The 16,183-nt window shown below is 50.3% G+C and overlaps 1 protein-coding gene across 1 annotated transcript; it reads right to left on the reverse strand.

The window, feature by feature from the left end:
- Positions 1-12,726: 12,726 nt before the first annotated feature.
- Positions 12,727-15,359, reverse strand: HOXC5 (homeobox C5). Its single transcript, XM_065858928.2, has 2 exons — positions 14,414-15,359; positions 12,727-13,707 (listed from the first exon to the last, which is right to left on the reverse strand). Exons 1-2 carry the CDS (start codon positions 14,877-14,879, stop codon positions 13,493-13,495), a joined length of 681 nt encoding a protein of 226 aa, XP_065715000.1. The 5' UTR covers positions 14,880-15,359; the 3' UTR covers positions 12,727-13,492.
- Positions 15,360-16,183: the final 824 nt, after the last annotated feature.

A 16,183-nucleotide genomic window follows, 5' to 3' on the forward strand; every position in this document is an offset into this window, starting at 1 on the left:
GACGTGTGAAGAATAGTTGTACAAGAATCTGGCTCTTTTGTCTCTCCAGCCGCCCTCCCACCGCTTTCCATCCCTCGTCCCCCCACCAGCGCGCCGAGAAACACTTGGGGAGGGACAAAACCCCGAGGGAAAAACCCACAGCACCTCGGCCAAGAAATTACCCCAAATAATTCAAAATATTCAAGAAAACCTTGATTTTTTTGCTTTATTTCCCCTTCTGAGGGAGGGGGGTATAGATCCGCTTGGCATCGCGGGGAGGGTTTTTAAGTACAAAGCGCCTTTTTGACAGTACTGAAGAAAAATAAGTGCGCATTGTCTCTCCGGATTCATTGTGCTGGCTATTACCATACTGACCGTTTGGTAACCTGTACCTCGGCCCATTAGCAATCTGTGCTTTCCAGCAAAAAATGAAGTACCTATCTACTGGGGGTTTGTTATCCCGTGTTTAATAATAATGGGGAGAGCGGGGGCAAAGCTGAACTCTGGCTCCTGGAGATGCGGGAGGTGGGAATTCATGTTGGAGCGGAGTTGGGTTTCGAGGTGATTATCGCACAATTAGTGGCGGGAGAAGCAAAACCCTGGGTGTATTTATTTAGTATTTTCTTAAAACAGTTGCGTCCTCTCTTAATTAATTTCTTTAATCCTTTTTTTTCCTGCCAACCCGAGTGCAAGACCTTTGCTTTTTGTCCCTTCCTAATGCAAATAGACAAGGGCTAATTTATGCAAAGAAATATGCAAATGTTTAATTGATTTTTTTCCCCCCCTTAAATCCGTTGTCAGTAAAAGTAATGAATCGGCCTAAAACGATTTTAATAAGCAAAGCCTGTCACCCAAAGTCTTCGCCTTCACATTTTTCTTTGGAGCCTCTTTCGCCTCAAAGAAGCGAATAATGTAAATATTTATCCCTTCATTTTACCCCATCAAAGCTGAATCCCTTGCGAGAGAACTGAAATAAAATACAACTAAAATAAAAGATGCAAAGTAGTTTCTCCATATCCCCCCCCCTCCCCTTCTCACCCCACCCAGGAATTCAATTTTCTTCAAATCTCGTTGAAAGTGGCTTTTTAAAAAGTGGGCGCATTTTAATATTGGTTAGACAGCGTGACCTGAATTTCACCTCAACTGTTTGACTTGATCCAATAGGTCACTGCCAAGGAGTTATTGATGGGGGAACTCCATTGAAATTTCTCTCCTCACAAATGGCCTTTAGATCTTCTAGCGAGTTCAATAACTAGTTATAATGTAGAAGGGGAAAAATGAAGCCCAGAGGCAAACTAATTTGATGTTTCATTTTTATGCTGGAGAAATTGTTGGTTTTTGTTCCTCTCAACGTCCCGCTCTGCCCCTCTCTGCTGCTCCAAAAGGGAGAGGGGGGGGGGGGTGGATAAAGCATCCAAATAACCCGGTTTGAGCGAAGCCCCCTGTGAGCCGAGCTTTGCCTGGGCTGGATTACCTGCTATTTTATTTATCGGTTAATTGGCAGTGGCGGTTTAGGCCGCGAACTCCTCGGGACTCGGCGGAGTGGGGAGTCCAGCAAGGGTCAAACTTGCTGTTTGGTAGGAAACACTTTATTTCCCCCTTTCCTTTTCCCTTTTTATTTTTCCTTTTTAATTTTCTCCTTCTCCCCCTTTTATTCTTTTAATTTTCTTCTCATTTTTTCCCTTTTTCTGTTCCATTTTCTTTTCCCCAAGGTTTTCTTTCCAATAAATCCAAGCCGCCCATCACCAAGTCCCACCTCTCCCCTCTTCACCTTCTCCCATTTACCAGCACCGAGCAGACCCCTCTTTCCCCTCCCCACCAAATCAACGCCCCCCCCCAAAAAAAACCCTCTTGGAGCTGGAACTGAGCGATCACCCTCATTTTTATCCCCGAGTTTTGATTTGGGTGCTGGGTCACCCTAATTCATGTGACCACAACTCATTGGTTTGGTGGTGTTGGGGAGGACTTTTCTCCCTTTAAATCCATATTTTTAGGCTTAAAATATTTCCTTGAAGAGGGAGGGATTGGAGTGGGGGAGCCTGAGGGGCAAAGGAGTCAGCGGGGGGGGTGATTTTAGATTATATATATATACAGGAGCGAAGGTTTCTCCTTGACTTTCCATAGACAAAGACCATTTCTACTGAACCAGCGGATAATTGCTGAACCCTGGGTTAAGTTGAAAAGAAAACATTGGGTTTGTATTGGGGAAAAGGGCATGGGGGGGGGGGAGGAAAGTGAAAGTTGCAGGAGAAAGTGTCCAGGGCGAAGCCATTAGCAGATCTATAGCTGTTATTGTATGGGATGGAAACATATACAAACTTGAGGCTGAGCCCTCTTGGTGGAGAGAGCGGCTGCTTGAGTGGTACTTACTGCTCTCAGCCCGTGGAAATCTTGCTCCGGGATGATAATATTAATAATTAACATTATTTCCACTCATCGCCCCCCCTCAGCCTCCTCCCCCAGGCCCCCCTCGGGTTGTAAACCCACGTTTAGGCTCCAGAGTCTTTCTCGATGTTCAGGTTGGGGAGAAGGGGGTGAAAAAAAGCTTCTGTGTAAGGAAATAGAATAAAAATTAAGATATTTTGGGGTTTTTCCCCCAAAAAACCACTTAACCCAGCGCCAGTTGTGGGTTTTATAGCGGGGAATTTGGGGAGGGGGGAGGCCTGACCCGTTGTTACTGCAGAGACGTGGCCGAGGCGGCCCAGCCTTCATTGCAGGGATGCGGAGCCCCCGGCCTGGCGAAAAATGGGGTGGGAAGGGGATAAAATGAGCGAAAAGTCCCTCTTTTCGGTGCATTTTGAGTCCTCCCAAGCGAAGACGAAGCTCAGTTTTTACCAGGTTGCGCTCATCCCTTTACAATTAAAAATCAACCCCCGGGGGGGACGCGACCCAGCACTTCGGAAGCAAAAAACAGTGCGAAAAATGTCTATAAAACCCTGTTTGCTTCGAGCAAACGCATCCCTGAGATACCCAACCCCGGCCGTGCACCTTGGAGGGTCCTGGAAACCCGGCTCAACACCCCACTGGTGTTAAAAACCTCGGGTCTCCCTTCCTGGGGACGCGGGTCAATGAGAAGTGGGGTGAGGAGGGATGGAAAGCGAAGGACACGCGTGGGAAGCGACACGGGAGGGGGGGAACCAGCATCACATGGTACGCAGATCTCAGCAGCTGCAGATGCCATGGGATGAAGGGCAGGATGATTTAAAGCCCCGGGTTTATGGCCTTTTCGTGGTTTCAACTCTCGCCATGTGTAAACACGCTGGTTTTAAACCCCACAAAGCCCCAGATCCGCGCAGCTCCGCGCCCATGCGCGCAACCCCCGCCCTGACACCTCCGCGGCCAGGCCGGGAAATGGGACTTTTCCCACCAATAATTCTGCCCGCAAAGGGCTGAGAGACGACGAGGGATATCCCTCCGCACCCGCTTCACCGAGGTGTATTTAAATCTTAATAATAATTGCAATAATAATAATAATAACGCCCAGGGAAGGCGGCGCGGACACCCTGGAGCCCGGGGGAGCCTTGTTAGGGTGGGAAACGAGGATTTAACGCAAGAAAAGGCGCTCCCCGGTTCCCTTTAATGTTTATTTATTTTTTTGCACTAGGGTACTTTCAGTTTAATCTTTCGCAGTGCAATAAACTATTATCTTAGTTAATCCCCAAGGCGAATCCATCAAAACCTTTTAATAAAAACGTTACGTGGCTTCCGCGGGGGCCTCCAGCAACACGGGCTGGGGAAGGAAGGGCGAGCATCGTTTGGGGTGAAATTTGGATGTTTGAGGGGGTCTCCATCAAATTTTCTGCTAGTAAAATGGGGGGAAAGGGTGTCCCCCTCCTTCGGTGGGGCCATTAGGATTCCGGTGGCATGGGGAGCGGTGGGAACCATCACTCACGGCCCCGGGAGCAACGGGAGCGGGGCTGGAACAAGAGGAACAAGGGATGATATAGAGGAGGAGGCCGGCAGCATCAATCCCGACCTGATAAGAAATCGGTCGCTTCCTTGGAATAAAACTGAATAAAATCAAATCAAATCCCAGCTCGCTGGCCTGGGCCCTCCAGGGATTTTTTTTAGGGGGGGAGAAACAGCGTTTTCCAAACGCTGAATGTGCCCTCGGCTCTTTAGGTTTGCTGAGAAAACTGGAAAAGGTGAGCTGATTTTTTTTTTGGGGGGGGGGAAAAAGCATAAATAAGGGGAAAACAACCCGTTGCCCAGAGGACATGGTGAGGGGCACTGCGAGGAACCCCTGCCCCAAAAAGCTGCTTTTTAAGCTCCACATCCGACTTGAAATATCGCGTTTAGGGCTTAAGTGAAGAATTAGGCGTTAGTGCGGCACGCTGAAAGCTTCCCATAAAATACCGGCTTGTTCATACTCCACTTCTCCCCTTACACATGACCCGGCCGCTCCAGCCCCAGCCTATTTTTTAAACCTAGCTCGCCACAATATTCCACAGAATTAATTCCGACAAGAGACAGGTACCGGAGAGGAGTAGACACAGATGTGAAGTGTCAGCTTGAGGCTGCAGGTAAATATTTCCCCCCCCCCCCGCTTCTTTTCCAACATGCAAAAGGTTTTGATTCTGTGTCGGAGAGGCAGGAAAATAGCAGGAAAATGGGATTTATCTTTGCGCTGGACGCCCATGAGCCCACGGATCCAAGTGGTGGGTTTTTGCCCCCCAAAAATCCCACCCGTGTGTTCCAGAGGGAGAAGACCCCCCCCCTCAAGGGGGAAAGGGAAAAGTGGGGTGCTCAGTACACCCCCCCCCAGCAGGGAAACCCCTCGTTGCTCCCCCAAAATCTCGTTCAGCATCCGGGGGGGTCGCACGCACAGAGGTGGCTTTTTTTTCTTGGGAGGGGGGATTTGGTTTGATCCCAAATTAGGGGGGTGTTTTGGAGAAATGATGGAGTCCTGTGAAGGGCGTGGAGGAGATGGGGGGACCACCAGCTCCTTATTAATTACAGAAACTCATCAAGCTCAGCCTGCAAACCCCTAATGGGGCGTCTAACCGAGGGGGGTTACCCCCCAAAAGGAGAGGAGGTTTTGAGCTCTGGAGAAGCTGTGACCCCCACCTAAATTTGTGTTCCCCCTTAAAGTTGTGAGTCCCCCCGAGGTCCACACCGAGGATGAATATACTGGAGGGTCGGGGGGTTGATAATGAGGAGGGAAAGGCCTTAAAAATAAACACAGGAATCAGTGAATGAGGAGGAATAGGGGTGGAAAAAATCCACACCCCCCCTCGGGTGGCAGATTTTGCTTTGGGGGGGTGGGATTCCGAGGAGGTGCCTTCGGTTTGGGGTGGAAAAGGGGAGTTTGGGCGGAGGGGGAAGGTGGAGGATGAAGGGGAAGATGGAGAGAAAGGAAGGGGAGATGTATAGAAGGAGAATAAGAGAGAAACGGGGAGAGAATAAGAGATGGAGAGAAAAGGAGAGAGATGGGGAGAGAGAAGGAAGGGAAGAGAGAGAATGGAAGAGGAGGAGAAGGAGAAGGAGAAGGAGAAGGAGAAGGAGAAGGAGAAGGAGAAGGAGAAGGAGAAGGAGAAGGAGAAGGAGAAGGAGAAGGAGAAGGAGAAGGAGAAGGAGAAGGAGAAGGAGAAGGAGAAGGAGGAGAAGGAGGAGAGAGAGAGAAAGAGAATGAATGAATGAGAGAAAGAGAATGAAGAAGGAAGGAAAGAAAGAGAAAACAGGAAGAAAATATGAAGAAAAGAGGCAGAAAATGAAGAAAAGAGGAAGAAATGAGCGGAGAGAGCGAGGTGTATTCGGGCAGAAGAACCGGCCCGTGCAGTTCGCAGCGGTTTTGGGGTGTCCCCGCAGCCCTCACAGCAAAAGCAATCAGTATTACCCATCGCCGGCTCCCTCCGAGTTGCATTTCTTAATTTTCCCTAAACATACAGGAAATAAACCACTAAAACTCCTTTTCGTTGTTGTTTTTTTAAGGCTCCTCTCACCCAAACTCCAGACAACTCCAAAATCCTGCCCTGGACGCGAATAAATAGCAGAGGTCAACAGTAGCCGCTCTCCCTTCCCTGGTGGTTATTTTAGTGCTGAGAGGGAATCAGAGGAATCCGCTAAGTGCCAAGAAAACATTTCCATATCTCCGTGTCTGTTTACATAAGTGTGTGTGTCTGTGTGCAGCCTCCCAGGCACCTATGGACCGCACGTATACATATCCATACACGCACAGCATCGCGGGGAGAATGTAACAATATATATCTGCACATAGACACAGCCCACGTAGGAAGAAAAGGGTGAATAAATTGTATATAGGCGGAAATAATAGTGGGGGTTATTATTAATAAACCATGCTGCTTTGAGTCTTTTTCCCAGCAAAAAAGAGGGGGGATAAAGAGATATAAAGGATGTGTCCGGAGAGAAAGTAATTGGTGTGTTTATTTTCTTTAGTCCTTTTCCTTCCTAAAAGCGGGGAAAGTGGATGGGGAGGGTGGGTATTCGCGGTCCCTACTGGGAAAAGGGGTCGTGTGTGGTAGGCAAGAGGGAAATCGCGAATAAACAGCTTAAAATATATAAAAATATAAAAAAAAAAGAGGGGAGGGATATAAATCGATAAGTCGGGATTCAACTCTTGACCGGGAAAACCCAGATCAAAACATCATTTGATAGAAACGCGCTTTGAGGAGCGGATAATAAATCAATAAACTCAATCCATCAGTGGGATGTGCAGGGACAGCGGCTGCTGGGGACCCGGGGGAGGACGGGAGATGAGGCTCGGAAACTCTTCCCCACCTCGGAGAGAGAGGCAAAACCACATGAAACCAACAGATAACGGGGTGGAAACATCGGGCTGCACCCATTTCCACCGCATTTCCTTCGGGTTTAATGCCGTAATTCACACTGGAGGCTACCCCGGCCGCGCAAGTGAACGCGAGCAGCATTCTAAACTCGAATTAAATCAGATTTAAGCGAAAATGCAAAATATTCGGCAGAAACGTCTCCAAGCCCGTATTTATTTGCAATGATTCCCCCTCCATCCGTAACCGAGAGATCGGAGGGGAAAGAAAGAGTTTCACGTCGGACGCAGAACACCTCTTGTTTCTCCCCAAATCGGGGAACCCCCCCGTGTTTCTACCTCAACCAGCCTCGACACGCGTGGGACAACATCCCCTTTAACCCCCTCAAGCTCTGGGGGCACCGCCCCCCCCCAATTCCCTCCGTCCTTTGGATGATCCCGGGTTTTTAGCGACTTCGTGTTGTCCCCAAACACGTTTTATAAACGAGACTCGCAAGGACTTTCCGTGGGGGGGGGCAGGGGGCTCCAGGGACCACCCCGCATGTTCCAAACTCCCCCCTCACGGATTTTTGGCACTTTTTTCCCCCGTAACACCTTTTCTCACTATTAACGACCGCGAAATAAAGGGAATAACTCTATTTTTCAGCATTTTTTCCCTTTTCCAACCCCGCAGCACCCAGATAGGCCGGGGCAGGACTGCACCACCCCGAGGAGGGGTGAGGGGGGGAAAGATCCTAGGCACCCCCCCCCAGGAAAGCCCTGAGCTGGGGACAATGGCCTTGTCCCCCCCCTACGTGGGGACATCTCGCTGCTCCGGGTGGGGTGTAAAGAAACTATTGATTATTTCTAATGCTGTTTTTTGATATATCCTCGGAGGGGGCAAGTTCAGGGTATTTCCCCCACACACACCCAGCGACAGAGCCTTCTAGAGCCCTATAGAGCCCTATTTTTGCATAGGGCCCAGGTGACGGATCTGCCCCGGGAGGGGGGGGGGTGGGGTCCCACTTTCCCAGTGGGACTGGGAGGAAAAATTGATCTCCCCCCCCAATACGCCTCTGCATTTGTTGGTGCCAAAATGGGGGTGCAATAAGGGGGCAGAGAGGGCTTGGGGGGACTCTACAGAAGAGCAGCCCCCCAAACCGCTACAACCCCACCAAGACCCTCTGAGACAGGGGAATGCCCCCCCCAAGGAGGGCTCAGCCCCCAAGACACCCCCAAATGAGGGTCCCCGGATAAAACACTTGGAGAAGGGACCTAAAATCCCCCTCCCTGCAAAAGGACCACAGGTCCCAGGGGGCTGCTCTCTGCGTTTTGGGGGGGGACTTGAGCCCCCCCAGGGCTCTGGGAAGGGATCTGGGAAAGATTTGGGGGTCCCTGGGTGATTCACCCAGTCGTGCCCATGGAGGGGCCAGCGGTTCTTGGGGTGCAGGGGGGGTCTGGCTGCAAACGGGGGGTCCCTAAACCTGCAAGGGAGCTGCTGGGAGAGGTTTAGCACCCACAGATCTCCCCCCAGCACCCACAAAGGCCCCCCAGCACCCACAGAGCCCCTCCAGCACCCACGAGGAGGGGGCGACACACGTGGTGTGTAGGTGTTTGTGTGTGTGCGAGGCCTCGCGTGTGCACATGCGCTGGTGACGGAGTGTGCGCGCACCCTCGTGAGCACGTGTGCGCATGTTTGCACGTCCACGCGTGTGCTGGTGTGGGCGTGCACACACGTGTGCGTCGCACGCTCGCGTGTCGCCCGTGTTTGTGCTCACGTGCGTGCATTTGCACACCCGCCCCTGTGTGCAAGCAGTCAAGTTCACTCGTGCACACGTGGGGTTGCGTGTGCACTCTGGGGAGGGGGACACATGACACCCCTCCTGACAATTCATGTCATGGTGGGAACCTGCAGCCTCTGCTCCCAAATACAAAATATGTACCCCCCCTCCCCGAAATAAATCCCTGGGATGGGGCCTTGTGAGGGGTCACAAAGCTGAGCATCCCCCCCAGAGAACAATAGGGGCCTGGCCATTGTCTGGGAGGGAGTGCCCCGTTGGTTTTTGGGGGACGCGTGGGGGACACCCCGGGGTGGGAAGGGGGGGGTGAGGTCACGTCTCCCCCCCAAGCCCAGTTCCCAGTGGGTTGCACCCCGTCCCTGTCCCCCCCCAACACACCTTGGGCCGTCTCCGGGATGGGGGGAATCCCTGCGCCTCAAGGTGTCCCCGTGGGGGGGGTCCCCCAGCCCTGGCTGCTGCTCCCGCCCCACGCGTGACCCCCAAACGCTTCACCAAACATCCCCTGCGAGTCAGACGTGGGGGGGCTCGATCCACCCACTTCCCAGAGCCCATTCTCCCCACCGTGGGCCCCCCACGGGTGTCGTGGCCACGCAGGAGCGCCCCTCCCTCCACACACCTGCCCCGGCCCCTCCCAGCGCCGCCGCTTCCTCCGCGCTCTGTGGAATATTCCCATTTATTCCTTGTATTTTCTTTAATTCCTTTCCCCTCCTCTCTTTGCAAAGCCCAACTTTCCCCAAACACGAATAAACCCACCCCCCCCGCAAAAAAAGCCCCACACCAAACTGTGTTGAAACTTCGGGTTGTACCCCCGGGGGGGGCCGGTTGATGGGGAAAGGGGGGGTTTGCCAGCCGAACCGGTAATATATAGACTTTCTTTGGCCTTATCTCTTCTCCAGCAGCCCTGGGGATGCGAGGAAGGGGGGGAAGCCGAGATTCCTTCCAGATAAGCTCCTTGGTGTTTGCAAAACTCGCATTCCATCTTTAACCACCACCCCCCCCCGCCTTCACACACCCCCCCCACGCAGGGAGCGCGATTTTCACCACGTCGCGCCGTTCCTAGAGAGGTTCAAAATAGGCGAGAAGTAAAAAGGAGTTGAAAAGAAGCGCAAACTTACAGGGAAGATGCCGCTCCGGCCGCCGCGCTCGCACTAAGCGCCTTGTCCCACTGTCCCAGCATTAAACAGCTCGAGCAGCTGCGATGGTGGACAGTTAAGATTATATATGATGTAAATATATTGTGGGTTTGTCAGCTCCCCCAAACCATAAAACTTAGTTTAATGACATCACGTGCTCCCTGAGAGCCATTCAGGGCTTTTGCTTAGGGCCATCCACATAAATAACCTTCAAAAGTTTTAAACTACTAAAATCGCATAGAAGCCATGAGTATTTCCGCTAATGTTCTCGGTGAAACTAAAAGAGCGTGGCGTTTTTTGGAAAAAAACAAACAAAAAAAGTCCTGGATTTATATATAGAGAGAGATATATAGATATAAAAAATAGGGAACTTTGGTTTGTTTGTTGTTTTTTTTTTGGGCCATTTTAAGTTCTCACTGGGTTGACACGGATGACGGGGCAAGGTAAGTCCTTTTCTATTTCCTTCTTGAGGCTTTGGGAAGGGATTTGAGCAGCCGAGAGGGGAAATCAAAAGGTGAATCTCCTCCAGACAGCACCAGCAACAACACCCACCAAACACCCACCAATCCCGAGGAAAACGCCCCAAAAAGAAGAGAGGGATGAGGGGTACACAGAACCCCCGACCCCCCCTCCCCGCGCCGATAATTAATCATAAGTAGCCGCACTCCGCTCCACAGGGTGGAAATGTGCGAGTTGGGAGTGTAAAGTGCGGTTTTTGGGGGGTTTTGGGGGGGTTTTGTGCTACTTTCGCAGACAAAACACGCGTGGTCTTGAAGCTGTTTAACCCTTGCCAAGCCTGAGCTGTTTTGACAGCTTCCCGGTTCCAAAAAGCAGAGAGGGGGGGGAAAGGTGTTGTTAGAGTGCGAAATGTAATCAGAATAAACAATAATAACCCAGAGACGCCGCAATAATCCCGGTGAGAGGAAGGGGAAGACGTTGCTTAAGAGAAAATTGAACGGAATAACGAGCAATTACCAGCGCACGCCAAGAGGGGTTTGTGCCTGAATAGATTTACACAGCATGGGGAGGAAAAGAAGTGGAATAAAGAGAGAAAAAGGCAAAAATCAAAGAGCAAAGAGATGATTGGAATCGCTCCAGAGCCCTCCCTGAAATCACCCCAGGCCTCGGAGTGGGGCAGCAAATCAATGTACGAGGCGAGCCTTGGCTTTGCAGTATTTCACTCCAAACCGACGGGGAAATGACAGGAAAAATAACTAAAACCATTTCAAAAAAGGAGGGTTTTTTATGCACTGACTGTTGAACGACAGTACAATTAAATATCTTTGCAGCTCTCCACTTGCCAAACAAGCAGAACCCACCATCCACGAATAAGCGACCATCAAATCAAATAATGCCGATGAAAAGCGCGGCCCTGGGCGCTGCCCCATTTGAGCCCGCTGTGCTAATTGTGCCCCCCCCCGGGCCGCCCGGAGCCGCTACCGCAAGCGAACTTTTGTTTTGCAGGTTCAGGAAATTGTTCCCTTGTTCCCCATGTGTAAAGGAAATCCTATAAAGTTTTATGGAGCTTATTGGGCTTCTCCCAGCATTTGTTTTCGCCTGTAAATAGCTGCGAAGACACAGGAGGAGCCACCCCCGCGTGTCTGGGAGATATAGGTTGAGCCCTATGCAAATAACCTATGGGCAAGCACCACACGTGGGTTGTTTTCTTGGGGGGGGCAGCACCCACCCCACCCCCGTGGGTGGAAAGCACGTAGGGACCCTCCATAAAGCGTTTGCTTTTCTTCTTTTTCTCAACCATATGGTTGGAGGGTATGGAGAAAGTCCATATGGACCCAAGTGTGAGCCTACAGGACGTATAGACACCCTATAGAAGGTGGGTTTCCCACCCAGGGGCTCGGTGTTCCCTATCAGGCCCCTCCACCTTAGCAGAGACAGAAAACTATATATATATATATATTTTAAAGCCATATTTTTAAAGCCCCATATATCTCTGTAGTCAAAAAGCCATATATATATTTTAAAGCCATATCTCTATTTTAAAAGTCATATCTACATACTTAAAGCCATATATATATATATTCAAAGTCCCATATATATATTCTTAAGCCATATATATATATACTTAAAGCCCGGCTTAAAAAGCCCCCCCCTTCCCTAGGGTCTGCTCCCCTTTTGGGGGGGTACAGCAGGGCCTGGACCCCCCATCTCCCCAGTAACCCCCCCATCCCATCCCCGTCACCTCCAGTCAAGCACTGGGATCTCCTTCCCTCATCCAGGTGCTGCAAGAGGCAGCGGCCGGGAGATTTTGGGGCAAAATCATGTTATTCCGAGTATATATTGGGGAGAGAAGAGGGGAGGAGAGAGAAACAGAGAGAAAAGGTGATCTTAATCCGCTCTGCCTATTAAACGCCATCTCCCAGGCGAGGACACCAACCTGGAATGAAAACCGGATTGAAATACAGATAAAGAAAGTCGGAGCTGGGACAGGGAGCAAATCAACCCCTCAGGGCCCAACCAGCGCTTCACCACCAAATTAATACGTTCAAAAAGCACTTTTCTCCCCCTTTTCCCCACAATCCGGGCGAGAGAAAAAGCACCACGTCCCTTTGGGTGCGGGGAGAAGGACACTAAACCAAATCATCCCTCCACCCCTCCGGAAAGCTGCATTTTGGCTAAGAAATGAGGGTATTTCTCCAAGACTTCGCCGAAGTGGCGGAGGAGCAGAAAGACGCTCCAGGAGCGCAGAAATGCCCGCCCGGCGCACCAACTTTTGCATCATTCACCGTTTATTCCATATGACAAAATAGAAGTTTCGCAGCCGAAACAGCAACTCATAAATATCCCGAGCGCATCACTTGTCGAGGAGGTGGGGGGGGGGATATAAAAGAAGTTACTGCGATGGACTGAATTTAGACAGAGATGTAGAAATTCGGGTTCACCTTGGCTTGTTTTTTAATATATACCTTAGCATTTAGCAAATCTACATTAACGACGCAACAAATAAATACACAATAATATTTAGTCCTATTTTTCCCTCCCCACACCCCCGCCCCCCCCATGCTGCACTTTCCTACCCGGAGCTTTTGTAGGAGCCGCTCAAACCGGTGTCCCCCTCCCATCCCTTTCCCCCCAGTCTATTAATTTCCTCTCTATGCAAATAATAACGAAATGATGCGGCCGAGTCCCAACGCAAACACGCAAACACACACCAGGGACCCCCCCGCTTCTCTCCGGGGCTTCCAAATTGGATTTGAGGGCTTTCCAAGCCTTTTCCCGACTTGCGCCAGCGCGTCTTTCCTGGGCACCCCCAGCGAAGCACAATCAGCAATTTCCATCTCCCATCAGGGCCAGGTTGGGACTTCACAAAACTTACACACTTTGGGGGCTTTTATTCCCCCCTTTTATTTCCCTTCTTTTCCTTCTTCACCAGTGTTTTATTTGTGTGGGGGTTTTTTGCCATTTTCCCATGAATATCGCGATTTTTAGCGCTGAGACGACACGATCCAGCAACCCAGCGGATTATTTTTTCCAAGCCTTTTTGGTGTTGTGATTTATTGATGTTTTCCCCTCTTTCTTCGCGGTTCTTTTTTTTCCCCCAAAGAGCGCACAGGTTAGGACACTTAATAACAACCTATAGAGCCATACATTGAATTTTTGCACGAAGCGAACAGCGGGGTGGTGCCTTTTTTTTTTGTTGATGTTGCATACTAATAAGAGATCTCCTTTGTCTGAGGGATTTGTGAGGGTACAGATCACAGTCCATCCAGCAGCTCCCTCCCCACCCCAAAAATCCAACTTTCCTCAATGTAACTTCCACCAGAAGCGATGGAAAATAATAATAATAATAATAATAAAAATAAAAAAAGCAGGGGACCCCCCCAATTCTCCTGCAATCCCACCTAAAGAGCCTCTTTGCTTTTCAACTTGGAATCTTTCTTCCACTTCATCCTGCGGTTCTGGAACCAGATTTTGATCTGTCTCTCGTTGAGGCAGAGGTTGTTGGCGATCTCAATGCGCCTCCGCCGGGTCAGGTATCTGTTAAAATGAAACTCTTTCTCTAGTTCCAGAGTTTGGTAGCGGGTGTAGCTGGTTCGGGAGCGTTTCCCATCCGTTTCTGAGGAGGAGGAGGGGGAAATAACATCGTTTTAAAAGGGGGAAGACATTGCATGAAAGCCAAAGTAATTCTGGATGATTTCATTGTTTTATTCTTATTTTTACCAATGTAAAACCCGCTTACAAATGTAGAACACACAGAAGTTTGCTGAGGCTCCGGGCACGCAGTAGCCTGAAATCTTCCATTCCCCAACACCTCCAGCCCCCCAAGTCCCCCCCTTTTCCTTTCTAAAGCCCAGATCAAACGCATGTAGATGAGCCAGAACTGAACCTGTTTCCTCTCGGACAATAAATAAGTGTACAAAGGAAGGAAACATCTTTTCTTGGGGATCTCGTCTCTATTTTCCACCATGGGAAGGTGGAGGGGGAGAATCTTCCCACCTTCGCTTCTGGCGCCTCTTTTCTTTTGAAAGCTCGCCCTCCAAGAACATGTGTATTTCAAGTTATTTTTAACCCCCCCTTCCCAAAAAAATGGAATATTGCCTTTTATACACGTTTTGTTTCTATGATCCAATTATGCTGTCATAAATTTGGGCGTATATAGCCTCTAAGCCTTTTAGTGGACAGTTTTACGAGCAATTGATGCCTTAGTCGTAAAATTTACGACCTCAGGTTTTTTATTATTTGCCCCGTATGGCCTATAAAAACCCAAGGCAAAAAAAAAAATAAAGGGGAAAAAGAAGAAATCAAGAAGTGAAAGTTTTTACCATGGCTCATGTGTAGTTTGGTCATCCAGGGGTAAATTTGTGGAGGTTGTTGCTGCTGCAGTTGTGGTTCTCCTTGTTGTGCTGTTTGCACGGGTTCAGCTTTGATTTCACCCGAGCTCTTAGATCTCTCCTCCAACGGCGGCTTAACGCTCTTCTGCCTGTAAATCCCGGGATTTAGGGCTCCTTGCTCTAAAGGATGCCCTGCAGAACCCATGACCGTGCAGGGAGGTCGCTGGGGGTTCGCTGGGGGGGTCGCAGCCATGTCCAAGCCGTTGAGGGAGTTGGTGGCCCCGGAGGAGGAGGAGGAGGAGGAGGGGAGGGTGATGCTCAGATCCAAACCAGCGTAGCGGTACCTGGGGGGTGCTGGAACCTCGGGCACACTTCCATAATTTCCATAACTTTGCATGGCATAGGCAGGAACGGGGGGATTTTGCTTATAAAAGGAATTGGCGACGTAAGAACTCATGGCGGAGGAGGGGAGGAAAAGAAAAAGGGGGGGGGAGGAAGAAATTTGGGGAGGGGGATTTATTTCCTTTTATTTCCTTTTTTTTTTCCTTATTTCTTCTTTCTTTTCCTATTATTTCTTGCTTTTTTTCTTCCTTCTTCCCCCCCCTCTTTTTTCTTTTTTCTATTTATTTTCCCCCCAACCTCTTTGATTAGGGTGATTTGTGGCCCTTTGAAGTTCAGGGGTGGGGTGTGCGCGTAGGGGGGGGGGGCGCGTTTTGTTCCTCCTAAAGTGCAGAATTTATAGGTAGGGGGGATTCTTCTGTCTTCTTCTTTTCATTTCTCCCCCCCCCCCATACGCTCTGCCCAAATATGGGATATTTAAGTGGCATCACGTGAAGGCGCCGGCCACTCATCAATTTGCCTTGATGACCCCGGGGCGGGTAATTGATGGGCGCCCGCGGAAGGCGCCGGGGGTGCGCGGGGGGTGCGCGGGCGGAGCGCTCCGCGGGACGGCGAGGCGGCAGCGGCACCTAGTGCTGCTCCGCGGCAGCGCAACCGCCGCTCCGCACCCCCCCCCCGCCACCAAACCCCGCTCCGCCCCCGCGGAGGAAAAAGGGCGCAGCGAGCGTATTTTTTAATATAATTTCTAAATCTTTGCGCTCTTTTTTTTTTACGCCCCTCACGCCCCAAAATCGCAGTTCAACCAACACATCAAAATAAAAGCGATTTTAAAATTTTTTTAATTAATTTTTTGAATTCTCTTTTCACTGAAAGCGAAACTCGCAGCAGCATCCGCGTCATTTTGAATTCCTTTTGTAATATATATTTTAAACGCGCGCAGATTGTGTTTTGCCGGCCGGGTGGACGGAAACGCATTCCCCGCGTTGTTTGCCGAGGTTTGGAGCGCGGAGGCGGTCGGGGAAGCTCCTGAGCCCTCTGCAGAGGCAGCTCCTCCAATGCGCCAAAGTTTACATTCCTGTTACCTTTCCCCCCCTTTTTTTTGGCTCAATTTATTGCTGCCAGGAGCCTGGATCTTCCTCGTCTGCTGGAGAAACCAGCCCCTCTCTTCAAAGGGCGCGGGCGAAGGGGAAATAAAGACCTTCAGATCTGAATTTCCAGCCTTTCCTTGTCCTCCGGAGCAGGGGGGGCTCCCCTCTCCCCCCCCAGCCCCATTTCGGGCTTTGCTTTCCAGACCTGAGCGCTTTTTCCTTCTTCTTGTTTTATTTTTTAATATATATATATATTAACTCCGTCTCCATTCAGCAGCCAGAGAAACGCCTTGAGTGCGTTGGGTGCTCCGTGTCGCCTTCCTTCTCCCTATAG

Source organism: Patagioenas fasciata, chromosome 28 (assembly GCF_037038585.1).
Source record: "Patagioenas fasciata isolate bPatFas1 chromosome 28, bPatFas1.hap1, whole genome shotgun sequence".
Taxonomy (NCBI): domain Eukaryota; kingdom Metazoa; phylum Chordata; class Aves; order Columbiformes; family Columbidae; genus Patagioenas; species Patagioenas fasciata.